At 42.6% G+C, this 21,506-nt stretch overlaps 1 protein-coding gene across 1 annotated transcript in view; it reads right to left on the bottom strand.

Moving 5' to 3' along the window:
- LOC117057138 (dynein heavy chain 11, axonemal-like) overlaps positions 1-21,506 on the bottom strand; it is a 205,127-nt gene that overhangs the window by 160,296 nt on the left and 23,325 nt on the right. Inside the window, exons 17-23 of the mRNA XM_033167945.1 lie at positions 18,735-18,895; positions 11,371-11,527; positions 6,805-6,950; positions 6,576-6,692; positions 5,536-5,674; positions 2,100-2,192; positions 148-342 (exon numbers count right to left, since the gene is read on the bottom strand). Coding sequence (XP_033023836.1) covers positions 148-342; positions 2,100-2,192; positions 5,536-5,674; positions 6,576-6,692; positions 6,805-6,950; positions 11,371-11,527; positions 18,735-18,895 — 1,008 coding nt within the window. The remainder of the gene's footprint in view (positions 1-147; positions 343-2,099; positions 2,193-5,535; positions 5,675-6,575; positions 6,693-6,804; positions 6,951-11,370; positions 11,528-18,734; positions 18,896-21,506) is intronic.

Genomic DNA, 21,506 nt, shown 5'->3' with positions numbered 1-21,506 from the left:
GCCCAATGCTTTCGCTTACTGCTGAACCTCGTAATAGTCGCAGCCAGATGTTGGAACCTACAGGCATCAAACAACAGTGATCATTATAGCATTCAATCACCCCATTTAGAATGTTCAACAAGCTAAGCAGAAAGCCATTATTTCCACCTTCAGGATAAAGTTTTCCTCGGGCTGCAAATGGAGTTCTGCAATGGACTGGCGCACCAGCTGTTCCAACTTCAGATCCCTTTTCCGTGGAACTTCCAGCAATGGAAACAAGTCGTTGATCAGGCCCAGGAATATAGGGGCATCATTAGTGACTACCTTCGGAAGATTAAAATCCCTGAGGGCTCTCATCAAAACCTTCAGAAAAACCAACATGACACTATAATTAAATGAAATAATAACAAACCATAATATAAGGCATAAAATTAACAAACATTATGAATTAATCATACTTAAACAATTACAACCCATATGGCTTGTTAAACTCAATCTGCTACCTGCAGTGACATAAGACTGGATCCTGTAAATTCAGTGGTACAACATTTCCCCCTCCCCACCATCAATCACAAAGCAATTATTTAGTGTTGTGATTGAGAAAATGGTGTGCCAAAGCCGGCATTTTTGTGACATGGGCTGGGTACATCGTGGGGATGCCTGCCAAATTCTCTGGCTTGCTTAATAACCACAACATTGCATTAACATTCACAGGTATATTTCATCCATTTAAACACCAGTTAAGCAACAGCCCAAGTCCTACAGGAGCTTAGAGTATACATTAGACAACGTGGCAGACCAGGAGTTCTCAAAGTGTGGTTCATGAATCATCATTAGTTCATGAGCTTCACTCAGGTGGCCAATGGCAGAGAATGTTCCTTTCTCAGAGGTATAAAGCTACAACTCACAGCAAGTCAGGGAAGGTCCGAAGTGGTGAAAAGAGGATGGCAATGCATTTGAAAGGAGTGGAGAGTCAAAATAGGCTTCAGCATTTAGCACAATGCCTTACAATCGCTAAACAACAGTCATAAAAATCATTAAGTGGTCCACCACTGGCATAGAAAGGGCGAGGTGTAGGGGGTGGGGCGCCCCGGGCAGCGCGATCCCAGTAGGGTTCCATCTCAGCTGCCCCCCACCAGCACTGCATGCCACGCCCCCAGAGCGCGCGCCATACCCCCAGAGCACGTGCCACGCCCCTGCGGGTGGCACACCACGCCCCCAGAACGCTCGCCAGCCCCGCCCCCACCTGCTTCCCGCCACCAGTGCTGAAGCATGAAGCTCCACCAGTATCTTTCCTGTGTGATGGGCTCATGGGGAAAAGCTGTCCCATGAGGCCTTGCTGCAGAGGGGAAGGAAAAAGCCTATATAAGGCTGCTTCCCCTGGAGCTCACAGCCATTTTGCTATGAGACCTTTCTGCCCACCCGCCATTGGGTAAGCAAGGAAGTTTTCTCTCTCAACCTGATTGGCACTTAGCCTTTCCCTCAGTGAAATTATGGCTTTCCTTTGTTAGGTGGAAGTACATTGTTTGGATGAGGGTGGAAACGGTGTTGGTCAGGATCAATGTACTACGGGGGCCCCCCCATAAGGGTCATGAGGGGAGGATTGACCATGGCAAACTCAAGTGTGGGTTCTGTATCTGCCTGGTTGGAATCCGTACCCTGGTCCCCTAGTGAGACCTTGCTTGCTTGGTTTGCACCGCACCATGGCAAGGTTCAACAATGGCCGACTCTCATCATACAGGTTTGGAGTGATCCAAACGCAGTGGATCCATTCCATCAACATGGGGCTTGTGGAATGATGAACTGATCCTGGGACCCAACGCCATGCCAACCCTTGCTCTGCCTGCTGCTGTCAATATGATTTGGCCTGATTTTATCCCATCACTGTTATACAGTCTGGTTATTTTGCTGCTCTCACAAAATGTGCTTGCCTGGGCAAAATGGGGGGACGGGGGACGGGGACGACACACACACCATGAGATTATACTAAAATATGAGATTATATTATATTAAATTATATTAAAATGAATCAGTAACTGGTGAAATCAGCAGTCCTTTGAGAATTAATCTTTCTTAATCCATATCAAGTGTATCAAGATTAAAATAAGACAAAGGGTAACCTGGTCTTCAGGTTTGCTTTGGTCTTCTCGTTTCAGTGATCCAGCCACAACTAAAACTGATTTTATAGCTCTAAGACCCCAGTCATAATGATCCTACGGAAGAGAAACAAACCATCAGTAAATGCCTCATTTTCCTGCAATTTGCATAGCTTCTTTGACCTCATACACCAGACCTTTAAAGCATATGCAAAGCTCTCACACACACAAAGAATCCTGGGATTTGATCAGTAAACTATGGTTCACCAGGGCAGTGGCATAGCAATGGGGGGCGGTGGGAACGGTGCGCTCCTGGTGCCACGTCTCTGGGGGTGACAAGGCATGTGGTTTGCCACCGCCGCATGGATGGTGCCGGGATCCTCTGCTTGCAGCTGCAGCCGCATGTAGAGGATCCTCCGTTCGCAGCTGCGGCCTTGAGCAGAGGATCCCGGCACCATCCGTAGAACGCTGGAGCGGGACCGCCGGCAACCTGCTATGTACAGCGCATGTGCGGCGTCGCGACATACGATGCATGCGCCGTACGTAGCGACACTGCACATGCGCACTACGTAGCGATGCCCCGCCCCCGGGTGCACGTCATGTTTGCAGCTCCAGGTGCCTGAGCCGCTTCCTACGCCACTGCACCAGGGAACAATTTTTAAGATTGCAAGAGGGCATAGACAAATCAATTAAGTGCATTCTATTTAAGGGCACAGTCCACAGCACTGTCTTCAATGGGTGTTTAAACACTCATCTTCTCTTCCCAGGGTACTCATTATAGTTCAGAGAGATGGGGTAGGGGTCTTTAAAGCAGCATCCTCAGCATCCTCACACAACTGAAATTGTAAGACACAACTGTTAAAGTGAGATGAGATCAATGTAGGTTTGTAGCATACTGTAGGTATGCTTCATTTGGGTAACATAACCAGTACCTGTCATCTATGAAACCATCTTTGAATGTTTCACAGCACAAGTCTATGCAGAAATAGGTCCCATTCCATTCAGTGTGATCTACTCCCAGGCAAGTGTATATAGGATTGCAGCCTTAGAATAAAGCCTTCCTCGTGCTCACTGATAACCCTTACTGCTACAGTTACCATAAGCTTAGTTTACGGGAATATATATGCAGGCCAACCATTCTATAAATGCACTCTAATTTAATAGTTAGTATTACTCAGACCTAGTCTTCATGCTTCCTAGCAGCGGTGCCAACTTGAATAAAATATTGGGTGGTTAGGTAAGCCCCGCCCCATATAACCAATCACATGATGTGGTGCATGCATACCATTTATATGGTAATGCCCATCAACTTGGGGAGGGCAGCCCCCTCAAATATTTTATGGGTGTGTGTGAAGACCCCTCAGCCCCAAGGAGTTGGCTTCTATGCTTCCTAGAATGATCCTGTAAGAGACATAATTAGCCAATGAGCATCGTGTCTTATTGCTTAATTAAATAATGTAAGTAAAGTTCTTAGTACAACTATACTAAGGATTACGATGAACTTTTTTATGCATTGCCACATAATCATTTAAGAGTGCTAAGACAACTAATGTGTGAAAAAACTAATGTGTGAAAAACCCTGCCCGTTCCCCAGATGCTATTATTAGCTTAACATTTCCATAGATACACCATGGAGGCGTGTTGCATGGGCAAAGTGTAAAAATATAAAAGAGGCGCGATTAAGCATGTCTGATGCAGTTCTCAATGGTTAGTCAAAAATTAGTCAACTCAACATGTGTGGGCAGAAACTGTAATTTATAAATAACCACATTCTAATGTAGAAGAAATTTTGGCATCAGACTACAATCCCCTGGTTTAAAAATACATGTGAATTTACAAACCCTTTTCTTCCATTGTCCTGATTTTCCCTCCTGAAATGTTGGAGAGAATGTTTCCCCTGGCCCTGCTGGTGCCCCCTTTCTGGAGCTACCCATGTAGGCATGTTAAGTCTGAAGTGGGCTGGTGAAATCCTGCCAATCTTTCACAGAAACGAATTAATTTTTAGTTACACTGAGAAGTGTGAAATGTGTAATTAATGTACTTAATTAAATTAGGAACCACCTAATGTATTTTAAGAGCTGTTGTTTTTCTTAATTGATTTTAAAAGAATGGTCCTTAAAAGCACAGTCAAGGGTTGCTATTATGCCTTAATGTTTTATTTTGTAAGGAACCTTGAGGTTCCCTTCAAGGGTGAGTGAAAAGGTGCAACACAAATGTAAAAATAAAGAAATAACTTGCTGTCCTTTGATTTTATTTGATTTAATGTGGCCCACAGTTCCTGGACAAAGCATATTCAAATTTTAGGTCATGCTAAGATGAATTACTTGAGACTGACTTTCACAAATGTCAAAACAAAACAAAATAAAAAATTCCTTGGTCTCTAAGGTGCTACTGGAAGGAATTTTTTTATTTTATTTTGTTTTGACTATGGCAGACCAACACGGCTACCTACCTGTAACTTTCACAAATGTGTGAGAATTATTGGTCTGTCATTTAATACATTGCCAATAGTAGCTGTTCATAATCTAAATTAATTAGCTTTTCCAGCTACCAAAAGAATTGTAGAATTAGCATTTCCCATTTCAGAGTTCTGATTAAGACCCCTAGATCCCTTTTCAAGCCAGGTGTCCCCCATCTTAGATTTGTGCAGCTGGTTCTTCCTGCCTAAATGCAGAACCTTACATTTACTGAAATTACTTGTAATTTTGTTAGTTTTGGCCTAGTTAAGGTTAACGTCATCTGGAATCCCAGTTCTGTATTCTGTGGCATTACCTATCCCTCCCAGTTTGGTGTCATCTGCAAAGTCACCCTGTTTGTACATAAACATCAATATTTGCTGTGGAATTTCCCCTCCCTCACCTTACCCCAATCTTCTCCCGAGGTTTGGGTGGAAAACCAGAACAAATGTTGGGGGGCCTGAAAGGAGCAGCTGAAGTTCCATTTCACTAGTGGAAGTCCTTGTGTAAGCTATGTAATTTTGTTGGATGTAAGCCTTTGTCTACTATGTATTTTTAGTACAATTTGAGGGTTGTATTCAACTGACTTTTACTCAGAGTGGAGCCATTGAAATTCATAAACCTAAATTGTTGTTGTTGTTGTTTAGTCATTTACTCGTGTCCGACTCTTCGTGACCTCATGGAACAGAGAACGCCAGGCACTCCTGTCTTCCACTGCCTCCTGCAATTTGGTCAAACTCATGTTACTAGCTTCGAGAACACTGTCCAACCATCTCGTCCTCTGTCATCCTAAATTAGCTATGGCCATTAATTTCATGTGTCTACTCTGAGTAAAATTTAGCTGAATACAAACCTAACGTATTACTTTTTAAGACATTGTTGTTTTAAATTGTAGTTTAATGGTTTAGATAGAAGATCTAAATAGTTTAAATAAATATATGAGATATTTATTTTATATATAAAGGTATTCAGTTACTAGCAAATTCAGACTGATCTTCAGCTACCTGTTTTGAAAGAAGTTCGTGGCAAAGTTTGTAGAGGCAAATGAACTTTCTAGAAAGCAATCGGGCATCCACAAATCCTTCCGCCACCAGCATTATTTCACAAATAAGTTCAAAGTCTGGAATCACCATTGCACAGGGTCTGTGAAAATTAATATAATGCATTAAACTGTGAAAATTTACAATACAGGTCACAAATTACTGCACAATCCAAACCTCGGATCTTCCAGGATGGGATCCAGTGAGGGAATCCATCCTTTTGCTTCTCTACCTCAGCCAGTCTCCTGCTGACACAAACCTTTTCCTTACATCAATTGAACATGCACTTTTATATGGATTTTTAAAATAAAAGTTTACGGATTGAAATGGAAATAAAATTGAATGGATATTCTTCTTTGGCGATCACTCGTAGCCAAGTAAGATTGTCTTCCATAAACACGGTTTTAACAATGAGTCCATAAGTGACTGTGGAGGCCAATTCTGGATCCACACGTCCTTCCACAGTGGGGACATTGGTTTCCGGAAAGGAGTTGATCACGGTGAGGGTTTGTCAAACGTGCCTTCCTCTTAGCATATGGAAGAACACATGTAAAACATGGACCAGAAACAGACTGATTCACCCGTTCGTAGCTCATTGAAAAACAAATTTTAAACATCAGGAATAAAAGATGTAAAATAAATGAGTTGGATTCAGCATTCCTTTTCTGCACAAAGCAAGTAACCTGTGATGATAGAAGGGCTTTGTCATGACCTCATAGTCATAGCCAGTCAGAGGCTGTAGAGTCACCAGCTAAGGATCCAGACTGGGTCCATGACCCTGATCCTGGTGGCCAGGAGGCCACTAAACCAGAAGCTGGTTTGTCCACTGGACCAGATTCCAAAACATCAGAGCCTAGATTGTGTAAAGAGGTTGTGGAATGTCTTGTCCAAGAACAGACCTTATTGCACAATTGGTTATGCAAGCGCATTAGCAGCCAACTTTGTTCTGGTGTTTCTTTTTTGTACCCAACACAATGCATATTGCTAGATCATTATATACTTACCGGAAAAGAGCTTTAAGGTTTTCTGGAAGTTCTGCTCTTCCTGCATAACCTGGATTAAGAGTTATGAAGATCCCCACGGTTGCTTTCAATTCAATACTCTCACCAAAAAAATTGAATCTGTGGAAATGTGTGAGTGACACTGTTACAAACCCTCATACGTTAATAATGGGTGGAAAATAAATAATTAAATGTTGGGAGTGGGAAAGGGGGAGTCTTGTTCTCAGCCTACCTTTTCTTCTTGTGACGGATGGCATCTTGAATAGTTTTAACCTGAACAGCAACGACAGACAGCACCTCCACAGAAATGCGGTTGAACTCATCAAAACACCCCCACACGCCAGTTTGGCACAAACCTTTGTAGATATTTCCAATTGACTAATAATGAAGAGATGGCAGACAGGAGGGAAAAAATAAAAATAAAAATCAGTGGCTGAAAGCTAAGCCAAAATTACTGAAGAGAGTTTTAGTGCCTGTCAGGGATCGCCTGGCTCATCGCGAGGAGAGGTCCTACTCGGGAGGAGAGCCGGGGCAGAGGTATTCCTTGGGAGGAATGAGGGGAGAGAGGTCCTCCTCCCGAGGAGTGGGACAGGAGGACTACTCGAGGGGAAGGGCTAGGAGGAGGTCCTACTCGCGAGGAGGGCAGGGAAAGCAGCCCTTCACAACAGGAAGTCTCACTAAGTTACAGGGAACCACAGCCTGTGAACGGACTCCTCCTCCTCCAGCATTTCCCCTGAGGTGTCTCCAAGGGAGGAGGAGGTGCAGAGGGTTGGAGACACTGGGCAAAGACCCAGAACCGCCAGCCAGAGAGGATTTGAGGAAGAGATGCCGCTTCCGGAACCAGCACAGCATCGGGGGGGGGGGGTCAGGAGGCAACGCAGATGTCGTTTTAGGGTGCCGAGACTTTGGTGCTGGGCAGAAAACCGAAGAGCGGCACTTCTGGATTCTTCAAGTGACTGAGCGGTCATGTTTTGAACTAGCTCTACACTGTAAATAGGAATGCACAATAAATAGTCTTAGCAACTGAAGGCTCTTGTCGTTACCCATGAGCAACCCTTGGAAGGATCCTGACAGTGCCGAAGCAAGTTTAAAAACAACTGCCTTTGTTCATTATTTAAAAAATCTTTTGTAAAGGGCAAGCTATAAATGGCCGCAGACAAATAAACAAAAGGCTAAAGGAGGGGCTCGTTCTATCATTGGAGATCCCAAGGCAGCATTTTACACTTTCCTAAGGATGTAGGAAAGAATGATATAGAAGGAACACCATCACTTGATGTACTAATCTAATCAACAATGATGAATAAAAATTAAAAAATTAAAGATTAGCCATCTCTCTTCACCTTCTTTCCTTTCTGTAATGAAAATGCCCAGATGCAGGAACTGTGTGTTGCATAGAGCTCCTCATCACATAACTACAGTCACACTAGCTTTGAATTAATGAATTTGGTAAAGAGAAACAATTCAGAGGGATAGGTCCTATCCCACATTCTTCCTGCACCCAAAAGTTTTTAACTGTAAGCTGCCCTGGACCTTTGCGCTAAGGTGTGTCTTATAAACAAATGGACCTTTCTGGATTCTGTTGGAAACAGCTTTCATGCCACTGCCAGTAATAGATGAGTTCACCAGCAGATGCATTCTGAATTAAGGAATTTGGAAAAGAAAAAGACAGGGCTATATCTAACAACATACTTTCCTTTCATAACAAATGTTCCTGGCTGAATTCAGTGTTGTATCATATGGATATATATATGCAAGTCCACTTGGGCCACTGATCTGCAGGGCCAGCTTTTCTAATACAGTGGTACATTGGTTTTAGAACAGCTTAGTTTATGAACAACTTGGAAATAGAACCCGGAAGTAGGTGTTCTGGTTTATGAACTTTGCCTTGGAAGCTGAACATGTTCCGCTTCCTGTTGAGTGTGTTCTGTTTGTAAATTGAGTCCCCCGCTGCTAATCAGAGGCTTCATGTCGGCTGTTGAGTCCCAAGCACCCACACAACACAGAGCTTTCGTTTTTGCTTTTTTGTGTGTGTTTTTGTTTGTGTAGCTTTTTCGTTTTTTTGACTGTGACTTGTTCTTCATTTTATGGGACTAAGTTGTGACTGTGGCTTGTGACCTTGTTTTTGTGACTTGTTTTGTGACTGTGTGGAACCCAGTTCAGCTACTGATTGATTGTGTGACTGCAAAAATGGATAAAAGCCCCCCGCCCATCCAAACAATGACTATCATCAATGCACGTAAGGGAAAAAATATTTTAATTTTTATCATCTACAATACTGTCTTATTTTATAGTACAGTACATTGATCATTGCTTTCATTTTATAGATCAACGTTCTCTTTAGATAGCGAAATTCATGTTAAATTGCTGTTTTAGGGTTTGTTTTTAAAAGTCTGGAATGGATTCATCCATTTTGGATTACTTTCTATGGGAAAGCACGCCTTGGTTTTAGAATGCTTTGGTTTTGGAACGGACTTCCAGAATGGATTAAGTTTGGGAACCAAGGTACCACTGTATGTTCTCTTCACTGAATAAACAGCACACCCAAGCCTATACGAAGGTGCTGTGTGGTGAAGGGGATGAGCTAGCAGCCACTGAGGGAGAGGGTGCAGGCACTTAACTGAAGAAAGGCACAACACAGAGCTGGATACTCTCCTGTGTGATGCTTTGTTCTTTATTTTCTGTGCAAGTCCAAGATGAGCTGGAATGAACTTTAATGGAAGACTTATCTTCTCCTCACTAACAGTGAGCTTACTTTGGGTAAGGCCTCTAGCTAGTGCAGATTCCAACGTGTTGGTTTGGATCCAAACGTAGGCATCTGTGAATGGGAGGGCTAATTCTACCCACAGAAGGCTTTTGATCAAGTGGAGGGATAAACGCTTGCGAAAGGGAAGGAGGAAGTGATTTCCATCACCAGCCACACACTAACCCGTCAGCCCTTCACTGCTCCTGGGTGTCTCCCTCAAACCACCACAGCAGATTTTCAAATGCTGAAGGGTGATGGAGCAATATGATGAAATTGTTTCTCCCTGCCCCTGGCCCTTCCTGCTTTCTGAAGATTTTCTGACCAGAACTCTGCTCAGTGGAGGCTACCATTGGTGGTGGATTCACAAAACTACTCCAAAGGTTTTCCAGCCCTGTTTTCAATAAGGACTGGAATCCAAAGATGACAATTTGCAGTAACGTCTATTAGGCTCTTGGTTATCTGTGGGCTGATCTACAGGCCAGAAAATCTCTCCGTGCACAGGTACCGCTGCCCATCTCAGTTTCTCAGGGCTCATGGAAGGAAATTGATTTCCCTCAATTCTCCAGCACTATTTACCACTCTATTAACAAAGCTAGATGCAAATGTTTTCATGCTTTGTAAATTTTTGGAATTAATTAACAGAATTCAATTAACAAGACCAAGGGTCTACCTATTTAATTTTCATACTCATGTGATCTCTATTATCACCACATTCAAATCACTTTAATGTATGTATCTGCACATCAGTCCTATGTGCTGGGTTGCTTCACTGAGTTATTTCGTACATGTATGATGCTGCACCAATTTAATTTTTTTAAGCACTATTTCAATGAATGCTACTTGAGCTATCAGAATACTTTTAACACCATTACTCCACAAATTTGAATATGGTTCATAATATTATTCTGGTTAATATTATTCCAGCAAAAGTTATTATGGCATCATTTCACACAGCTATAGCAGAGAGCATGTTTCATTTATTAGAAAGGTGCACTAGCAGTTAAAATTCGTACCTCACAAATGTTGTAATATTAGAATAGTGTGTATTTTATTATTAATGCCTCATTCTGGGATGGCAGGCTACTGGGCAGCCCCCAATCTATGGCAGCCACACATGTACACCTTAAAAAAAACAACCTGGCACATAAACCCAAGGCTGAACTTCTTGCATGTCCTATATGCAGTGCTGCACTTTAGAACACAAAAAAGAACAGCACACATGTGCAGTTGAAGCTTATCTTCTGATGTAGTTAACCTCACTGCAAGAATTAGTCTAGTTATCTGAAATGTCACCCGTGTCAACTATACATGTGACAGTCCCTTCCATGCTTGCAAGCAATTGTATTGACAAGAGGTGCTCATCTATCATATCACTATGTAAACGGGTGACCATTTGATCTGAGTGTCATTTTTTATCCTTAATTAGAGTTGTCCATAACAGTAGCCCTTGACTTGAAGAATTCGTAATTAGATTTTTGCTTTTTCTTCTTTTTAGCACTCTCTGGGTTGCATCCAATGATAGTCCTAATCAAAGTATACCAATTGAAATTACAGTCGTACCTCGAGTTACAAACGCCTCAGGTTACAAATGCTTCAGGTTACAAACTCCGCTAACCTGGAAGAGTTAACTCGAGTTGAGAACTTTGCCCCAGGATGAGAACGGAAATTGTGTGCTGGCAGCGCAGAAGCAGCAAGAGGCCCCATTAGCGAAAGAACGCCACTAGTTAGGAACAGTTTCAGGTTAAGAACAGACCTCCAGAACGAATTACCGGTAAGTTCGTAACTAGAGGTACCACTGTAATACACACAACTAACTTAGGTCAGTTAATTTCAATAGGTCTACTCTAACTAGAACTAGCATTAGATACAACTCATTGAAACCTTCCCTCACACATAAAATAAATGCATTAATAAATATTAACACTTTTTATTTACACATGTCATATTTCATCATTCCAAAACTATTTACAGATGCTAGTCACCATCCAGTTTGTTGATCTACTCTTGGCAAGAATAATTTTTTAGCCAGTAAATATTTTAAACAAAAACCAGTACCTTATAATCCATTTGTTCAGAGCAGTTGAAAACATACACCATCATTCCAAGAGAACGGCCTAAGTCCTTGGTGGTTTCTGTTTTTCCTGTTCCTGCAGGGCCTGACAGTGCGCCACTCATGGTCAAGTGAAGAGACTGTGTCAATGTAATATAGCATCTGTAGAAACAGAAGCATAAGTTGCATTCTGACGTGGGGTTTCTTGCATTAGTTTTACTGGCTATAATGCTAGCACTTCTAACCTGATTTTTAATTACAGGTAGGTAGCCGTGTTGGTCTGCCATAGTCAAAAATAAAAAATAAAAAATACCTCTGAAGATATCTGAAGAAGTGTTCATGCACATGAAAGCTCATACCAAGAACAAACTTAGTTGGTCTCTAAGGTGTTACTGGAAGGATTTTTTTATTTTATTCTGATTTTTAATGTTCCTTTTTGCACTGCTGTGGGCTTTTTAATCAATATATACTGCCAGGTCACAATACATTTTAAATGGCAGGAAAGAACAATATGCTGGTATACTGCCACCAATTTATTCAATGCAAAACTCTCAGGATTTACTGAGTTGGGGAAATTGCAAATAAAGTTTCTCCCCCCCCCCCCGGAAACAATTAACATGGAAAGGAGCACTAAACTCTTTCTAGATTCCACTAGATTTCTAGAAGTGGTTTTTATGTTGTGTGAATAAAATGCAATGAACAACTAAGCGAATGTCGTGGAGATCAAATAAAGTGCCATCTGAGCCCAGTCATATTTCTGTACATCAGAAAAGGCTGCTGAAGAAGCACATTAAAATCTAGCCAACAGTGCAGGTGAGCAGGAATAAAGAGTACTTGAATATTATTAGGCGGTAGTAAAGTAACTACCACATTGTATCATTCTTGCCAACCCTGGCTACAGGGAGCTCTCCAGGGTTCTGTTCAGTGATGACTCACCTTGGATTAGACTGGACTTCTGAACTGATATTACTTTTCAAAACCTAACAGTTTAGCTCAACCTATGAGGACCTTACTACCACCACCCCTCCGGGAAACCAGTGCCAGGGAAGGGAGGAGTCTACACATGTTTAGCACGTTAAACATTTCTGTTCCTCTTTCTCTACAACTTGCAGTGCTTAGCATGTAGTATAAGGCACCTGGTAAACAAGGAATAAATGAAGCCTGTCAATTCATGTGTACAATCACATACACTTATTTGTATGTTATGCAGATTATGAAATCCGGTAGCCTATTTAGTCACATCTTGAGAAACTGAGGCTCTTCCAACCCACTCTCATTAGCACCCTCTAACCTAAATCCTAGTAGAGTGGTACCTCGGTTTAAGAACTTAATCCTTTCTGGAAGTCAAAAAAAAAAAAAATTCCTTTCTGGAAGTCCGTTCTTAAATGGAGGCACGCTTCCCCTACTGAGTCCTCCCACCACCGGTGCCCTTCCACCATTCAGCTTCCGTTCTTAGACCGATTTAAAGTTCGCAAACTGGGACACTACTTCCAGTTTTGCGGAGTCCGTAAACTGAATAGTTCATAAACAGGGCTGTTCTTAAACCGAGGTACCACTGTATTATATCCCCATATTACCCTATCCCAACTTTCACCTTGTCCTCCTCACAAGCCTAGAGTTGTTGTGTTATAGCTAAGGTCCTTGTTGGTAAGGTCTCAGGTGGAAAAGAATCACAATACTGGATATATTATATTGACATCTTCATAGTTATTATGGACAGTAATATAAGAGTGCATTCCAATCAGAGGTAACATCAAGAAGCAAATGGAGAGGTCACTATGTAGCAGTGGCTGCAAATGATAAAAGCCCAGATCCAGAAACAACAGTAGCACCTTGAAAGGATGAGACAATAGTAGACTGTTTTATCGCTAGCAAATTACTAGATGTGCACCTCCCAATTTATTATTACTATTCCTTGTTTTACTAATATTCACTGTGCTTCTAGATGGAGGGATTTTTTTAGTGTCAGATAGGCCAACTCAGAGTGCCTCACACACATAATCCAAAATGTGATTGTGGTGAACTCCATGTTTATCATAGCTAGCCCAAACAGCTGGCTAGGGGCCCAAAAGGAGCAACATATTGCTAGGGTTTTCTATGGAACTCTCCCACCAAGTAGTGTTCAGTTCCACTAGACAGAACTGAGCACCAAAGGGACTTCTATTCATGGTGTAGGTAGGAACTCAAACCAGGTATAAAGCAATGAAACAATTTTATTATATTCTTCTCCAGTGTGGTTTATGTATTTATTTATTTAAAAAGATTTGCATACCGCCATGTGATTAAAAAAATATCAAAGCGGTTTACAGCACAGCAATAAAACCACAAAACCATAAATATAAACTATAAAATAAACTATAAAAGCAGACATCAATTAACAACTGTGGAAAGGTATATTCTTAATTGCCTGCATAGGCCTAGTGGAATAGAAAAGTTTTTAAATTGGCACAGAAGGCACCAGCTGATTGGTATGAGATTAGTTGACTCACTAATACACAGCAAAGCTAACCATACCAAAAATAAGTTTATCTGTGCAGGTTTCCATGTTGATTAGTGCTAGCCTCAACCTCTAGTTGGAATGCAGCAAGATAAGCATGGGTGGAAGGGCACAAAACAATATCATCTGCAGAAAACAAAAACTGCAGTTGGTTTACAACAATTTCTCCTCAAACTCTTCATCCATAGGAGGAAGCCATTAGCCTAAGCAAGTTCCAGTAGCATTAATTCTATTCAATGTCAATGTGCAGTACTACACTGCTAAACATTTACAGTTAAGTTTGACAAGCTTTTTTCCCTAACGTTTCCTCCTTGGTTTCTCTTTCCAAACTAAAAGTGTTGCGTATGAACTTTTGGTGACATTTACTCTTCCCAAGGCCCCGTCTTGGCCTTTCCCCTTCCACCATTTATTCAGCCTCGGTTGAGACAGCTTTCTAGGATTCCTGCCACTGACATTGTTCACTAGCTTGAAGAAATATCTTCTCCTATTTACCACCCTGTGGTCTTTCATCTCTCATTCTAGAAGGCCCCACCAGGTCCTCCAGCTTTCTCTGAATCCTCTTCTTCCTCATTAGTCTTCTTCTCCGCCCTTGATCTTCATCTCCTTCACCTTTGTGATTGTCTTTTGTGTGCTCTCTGATATCTTTGACTTCCATAAAACCTTTCCCCGTAGCGCTACCATACTTTCGCTTTTTTTCTGTGACCATCTCCACATGATCCTCTAACCCTACAGTACTTCTTATTATTACTGTATACCTGTTCTCCTTGTACTTTGCAAGTAGGTCTGCCTCCATTGGCTTCTGAAGGAGTGGGCTATTTCCTTTGTCCTTTCCTGATCACAATGCTCTACTTTTTTTCCTTAAACTCCACAAGGTGCCCTCCTTTGTTTGTTCTTGCATGCCCTCCTCCAGCACATTGATCCTATGCCTTTACTAAGATCTAATTGATCATGTCACTCTCTGCCCATCTGGTGAAATCTAAGTGGCCGGCCTTTCCTATCTTTTTTTTAACCAGCTGTTTCTGTCATGTACAAGAATGTTATTGTTCTTTTCAAAACTTTTAAAGTTTCTCTCTCTCTCTCTCTCTCTCTCTCTCTCTCTCTCACACACACACACACACACACACACACACACACACACAGGGAAGGATAGGTGAGGGATTGAGGGATTCAGTTATAGCTAGGTGCATAACTTCATTGTTTAAAACCCACACACCCTGATACCCTTCTCTTAGAGGCCGTAAGAAATGCCTTAACATATTATAAAGAATGGGAAAAAGTTTCTCCTAATGTACAACTTTGAAAGAAGCATGGGACATTATCTATTTTATACATTTTTGCTGCAGAGAGAAAGAGAGCTTTTCTAGCAATTACGGAAATGTAACTTTTCTGCCTATAGTCAAGAGTAGTATGAGAAGGGCCATGGAGTAGGTAGAAAATTCACCACACTAAATGCTGATAGTTAAGAGAGTACTTTCCTGTTGCTTCATCTCCTGTTACCTGTCAAAATAAGAGCTCTGTGAAACTTGTACAATGCATGGAAATCAGAAACACCTAGCTTAGCAGGAAGATAATACAGTGGTACCTCGGGTTACATACACTTCAGGTTACATGCGCTTCAGGTTACAGACTCTGCTAACCCAGAAATAACGCTTCAGGTTAAGAACTTTGCTTCAGGATAAGAACAGAAATCGTGCTCTGGCAGCGCAGCAGCAGAGGGACCCCCCCCCCCATTAGCTAAAGTGGTGCTTCAGGTTAAGAACAGTTTCAGGTTAAGAACGGACCTCCGGAACGAATTAAGTATGTAACCAGAGGTACCACTGTATACCCCAGCATATGTGAACAACATACCGGTTATTATCTCTAACATTATCTCTAACTAATTTATTATCTCTAACATTATCTCTAACTAATTCCTTTGTGTCTGAGAGCATTTGGTGAACAGGGTTAGCCTAAATAAACCGTCTATGAAAATTAAAAGCTTGCTGATGGATGAAGTTCTATCAAGACAGTCCAGTTAAAACAGTTATAATGTGAAGGAGAAAGCTTGGCCCTTGGATGTGGCCTCTGATTTCAATGAGGTCAGGACAGCAACATTATCTACTTCTACGTCAACACCACGACAAATTCCTTTAGGTGACTGAAAGATGTGCTTCTATTAAATGGACACTTGGCCACAATAATCCAAGGCCACAGTTCAATTTGAAATTTCTGTAGTTTTTTTTTTTTAAGCATCTACCTGTAGAGATCCATTTAAGACTCTGTGAGTCATGCCACATGTTCTTGTGTTTGGTATTTCAAAGCCTATAATGGCCACTGAGATGCTTATTTATTAAGAGCTCAGTCTGTATAGTCACTGAGCCAAGTCTGAAGGGAAGAGTAATCTGAAAATGATTATGGAACAATACATTCAAACTTGAGCACTAATGGGGAACGTTTCCTGACATGGAAAATGGGTTTGCTTGGAGACAGAGCAAATGAAGGGAAAACATTTAATCAGTGATTATCTTTGTGGTAGCTTGATATTAACTTCATCAGCACAACCTGCCCTTTATTATATTTTCCAGAAATCCTACCTTCTTTTAAATGAAGGCAGAAAAAAGAATTAGGAAGGTCTGGACAGCAAAAATAAAAAATAAATGCCTCACAGTCCTCTTGATCTTATTCTCAGTTCCAGCAGTTTACTTGTCTTTAGAAACCACACACAAGATTTTGATTTTCATGTATGCAGGCCTGAAATCTAGTCATCTATGGTCGTGTCTGGTTTAGATAATTATGACAGGATCTGAGTCTCCTAATAGATCAACACCTAGAAAACAGGTGTGAACATCATCTTCACTAAGCTTCGGCACCATCCAACTATTATCAAAACAGGTACCCAAAGTACCCACAAGATCTTGTTCCCATATGCAACCCTATCAAAGATTGGTCCATTCAGCGGCTTAGATCCTATGTTGCCCTTCCACAAAGGAAACACACATTCTATTCACTGCTGGCTCAATTTTTCTCTAATTTTCTCATCACCCCCCACATTCTTCCAGAGGGTCCGCTGTGGAGCAGATTTTCAGGAGACATGAGAGAGTTGCTGGAGAAACTGGCAGTAATTACCTGCCTGCCTCCCACCCCTTCCTTCCTTCTGGAGCATCTCATGAGCAGAGCTCCACTCATGGCAACTTAGCATTCAAAGCCATTATCTTTATCCGTATCGTCTCCCTTTCACACACCACCACAATGGCTCAATATGCCATTCTTCCTGGAACATTTCCAGATCAGCACCACCCACTGTAGGTAGCAAAATGGCATGGAAATTCTCTATGCCAGGCAGAAAAACAAGTGCCACATACTACGTGCTATGCTGGAGGCATGCATCACGCTGAGGCTTTTACAAGCCTGGTAAAGACAAAGTGTAGGCTATTCCCCATGTAAAATGATCCTTATGAAGGCTGTGAGAACCAGCTTTTTCTGACTGGTGTCATGCATCAGATAACACAGCTTTGAAATTATCCTGTCTTTTGGAGATGTTGTCAAAACTTTCTCCTGTCTTGACTTTTTTATTTTTTAAAAAAATCTTGCCTGGAGCTAATGTTTATGCCCTGATCTCACAATTCCCGGCCTCCCTTTATCTTCTGCAGAAAAGACACCAGATAAGAAATATGCTTTTTGATGCTAGGCGGGCCAACCGTGCCTGTTTAGAGCACCTGGGCTGTGCCCTGCTTTGTGTTCCTGTGTGTACGTGTATCCCGAGTACAAAAGATGCCAACGCCTGTGGCAAACAAATCTCATTCATTTCTTAGAAGCTTATTTCCTTGCCTGATCCTTACACAAAATGGAAAATTAATAGGAATTTTCCATATTTTCATGCCACTTGGCAGCTTGATTATTTAAGTGCTTACTCGGTGCATTGAAAAAAAGAAACCCTAATCACCCCTTCAAAGTACATGGCTCCACACAAGGCTTCCCATGTCTCAAAATACAGAAGGATCATCATCACCATCATAATAGCATGGCAGCTGTGCTTTCAGCCAGCCAGGAAAGTTAGTCCTGTATATAGCAGACACACCTCAGCTACTGTCTGCCATCTGCCTAGTTAGCAGGCAGACAGCCACAGGAGGAGACAGAGACAGCTGCTCCCAACAATGCAGAAAACATCAGTACTTCCTTAAAGGCTCTGGCAATGTGGATAAACAATTTCGGCAGAAAGAATATTCAAAATTGCTGCAGATTTTCCCCCTGCAACTGTTATTATGCATTACACCACAACAAGATGATTATGTTCAGTGGAAAGCGATTCTTATTCAGCAACTGCTTAAAGAGTTCCGCACAGGCGCTCTCTTTCTTTTTTAAACAGAGTGCCAGATAACAAGTCTAAAGGACCATTGCCCTGGACAAAAAGCGTCCATTACATGCTAAAATAATAAAAGGATGTTCTTTTTCCTTTTTTAAAATGAAATGCACAGCTATTATGGACCAATTCAGCACGGCTCCTTCAGACCCGATGCCCAACATGAGAAAATACAAGGAAACCTCCTGATTTCCGAGGCAGGGAAGCTCTCTAGATGTCGTTGGACTCCCAGCTCACCTTTGGCCATGCAGGCTGGAAAGGAGTCTGGTGGGAATTGGAGTTCAACACCATCTGAAATGCCACAGGCTCTCTCCATCCCTGGTCTGTTTTAAGAAAGGATGCCCACTGATGAAAGGAATTGCAAGTGTTGCCCTCCTCTCTGAATATTCACACTGTTCGTCACATTCGAAGACCTCTCTCTTTTATTCTTTTATGTTCAGTGGCAAATTATGAGATCGAGAAGAACCTCTGAGGCCTATCACCCCCCTCTCTCACAACCGCCTCCCTTCAACCGGTTTCAATACGGTCCTCACCTGTCAGTCAGTGGCGTAATTACAAGCCTGGGGCTGTTTCCAAGGTATTCGTAAAAGTACTGAAACTGAGCGTCACAAATGTTGACGAAGCACTTGCTCTGCTCTTCGTCCCACCTGTGGCGCAACTGCGATAGCCAAGTAAATGCCTGTCCGTTGGAAACCTGAAATGTAAAGAGGAAGAGAGCAACAGCTTAACAGAAGTTTCCGGAAACAGCCCAAAGAGTAAGGAGAGAAAAGGGTGGTCTGGACTGCAGCCTTCCTGGTCGCAGTTGCTTCTTGTGCTGGCTGAACATAATCCGCTTTTGAAACTCCCCTGAATTTCAAAAGCAGCTTATCAAGTGCAGGGCTGCTATATAAGAACAAGGGGCAAAAGGATCCTGCTGCCCCCACAGAGTTCCCTGCGTGGAGCCCGGTGGCCTGTAGTTTAATGTAGAGATAAAGGGGCCTCTAAGCTCCTTGGCCTCACACTTGAAGCTTAAGTAGGACCCAGCCACCAAGCAGAAGAAAATAAAACACTCTTTGCATACGTTTATTGGGCACAGCTATTCAATTTACCTCTTGAAACCATCAGTTGGTTCTGTAAAGGGCAAGCCATTGACAAAGCTCAGCTACTTTTCTCTATCTCTTATATTCCTTCCTTAAAGACAAGCTACACAGAGTATATATTACCCTCAACAAGAGCTCAAATGCTCAGCACCTCGCATTGTTGGGAAAGATGGAGGGCGCAAGGAGAAGGGGACGACAGAGGATGAGATGGTTGGACAGTGTTCTCGAAGCTACTAACATGAGTTTGGCCAAACTGCGAGAGGCAGTGAAGGATAGGCATGCCTGGTGTGCTCTGGTCCATGGGGTCATGAAGAGTCGGGCACGACTGAACGACTGAACAACAACAACAACAACAAACCACTAGAGCCCTGTTCAAGCCCTATGAAAATGGACAAGAGTGTGGGGACGTAGTTTGCACTAACAAACCTTATGGCAGGTTTAACATTCCATGCAAATACACCCACCATGGAGAACTGGGTTAGGAGCATAGAATGCTGCCATATCCCTAGTCAGAAACATTGGTCCATCTAGCTCAGTCCTGGGTGGCAATGGCACTCCAGGGCTTTCCTCTGTCCTCTTGGGAAGTGCCATGGATTGAATCTGGGACCAAAGCAGATGCTCCCCTCCACCACTGGGCTATGGCCCTTTCTGCTACCTGATTCTCCCTTTGCAGTTTTGTCATAGAACGGCTGATGAATTGATATGCCACTTATGAAGTCGCACCATGTGTTGGGAAGCCTTCCAAACATTCAACCCCTCCATCTATATGCCAATGTATTAAACTGAGACGTCACGTTGGCCAACTGACAATGCAGGTTCTTGAGTAGGATGGTCATGTGTCCTACTTTATAGAGGACGTTATTTGGAGGTACCTTCTATTTGAAGGCTATCTGGTTTAAAGATAAATAAAATGATGGGAGAGCAGCAGATTTGAAGTTGCCCACCAACAGACTGAGCAGGAACATAGCTCAACTAGTCTCAGGCTTCCCCATTATGATGAGATCTACTGCATTTATATTTAAATTATTGGTGTGTGTGTGTGTGTCCCTAAATTTGCATGTGTAAATTATCATATGCAGCTTTTATGCAAACCTATCTGGTCTTTTGGTCTCTTTTACAGTGAATCATTTCCTCTTTTTCAGTGATGTGTACCGGTAATTAGTCACCACATTCCTTAATTCTCCAATGTCTTTCCAAGATACAGCGGTACCTTGGTTCTTGAACGGCTTGGCTCCCAAACAAATCAGCTCCCAAACACCGCAAACCCAGAAGTGAGTGCTCCAACTTTTTGAATGTTTTTCGGAAGCCGAACGTCCGATGCAGCTTCCCCGGCTTCCGATTGAGTGCAGGCTCTTGCAGCCAATCGGAAGCCGCGCCTTCGTTTTCAAATGGTTCTGGGAGTCGAACGGACTCCCGCAACGGGTTAAGTTTGACAACCAAGGTACCACTTAGCTCCACAGTATTGAAAATCAGGAACCAAACCTGGCCACATGAATCGGCTTTATGCTGAGCCAAATGACTAGACTTTCAAACCTAGTACAAACTACTCTGACTAGCAGAAAATATCTTTGAAACTGGAGATTCAAGGGATTCAGCGGAAAGAGGGGTTGGTTCTGATGGGTCTGTCATGCAGATATGGCACTACCAAGGCACACACCACAGAAGGGGTTCCTTTGCTGACCTCCAGAGCCTCAGTCCTGCTTCTCCTCTGCTACTGCTGCCTCTTCACCTACCTAAGCAGTGAAAAGAGCGTGGAGGAGGATGAGAAGAAGCTTCTACTTCCCTTGCTTCCCCCCTCTAGGCAGTGTTGCAGATTGGTGAGAGGGATAGTGGAAAGTAGTTACAGAAGGGAACCAAGGGAGATGGGGAAGGACACTGGAAAGACGTTTGTTCCCTGGGGGGAAGGGCAATATGATTCTACCTCCATTCCATATACAATAGCTGACTAGACTGACAGTAGAATCTTACTTCAACACTGGCAATAGGGCAGAGTCCTCCATCACACTTGAGGATGGCAGGCTGGCTTAGGAGGCCCAGAGAAGCCTGCATGATAAGGTAATAAAGGTAAAGGACCCCTGGATGGTTAAGTCCAGTCAAAGGCAACTATGGGGTGCGGCGCTCATCTCGCTTCAGGCCAAGGGAGCCAGCGTTTGTCCACAGACAGCTTTCCGGGTCATGTAGCCACCATGACTAAACCGCTTCTGGCGCAACGGGACACCGTGACAA

Source organism: Lacerta agilis, chromosome 1, assembly GCF_009819535.1.
Source record: "Lacerta agilis isolate rLacAgi1 chromosome 1, rLacAgi1.pri, whole genome shotgun sequence".
Taxonomy (NCBI): Eukaryota; Metazoa; Chordata; class Lepidosauria; order Squamata; family Lacertidae; genus Lacerta; species Lacerta agilis.
This window is presented reverse-complemented; position numbering and strand designations above follow the sequence as displayed.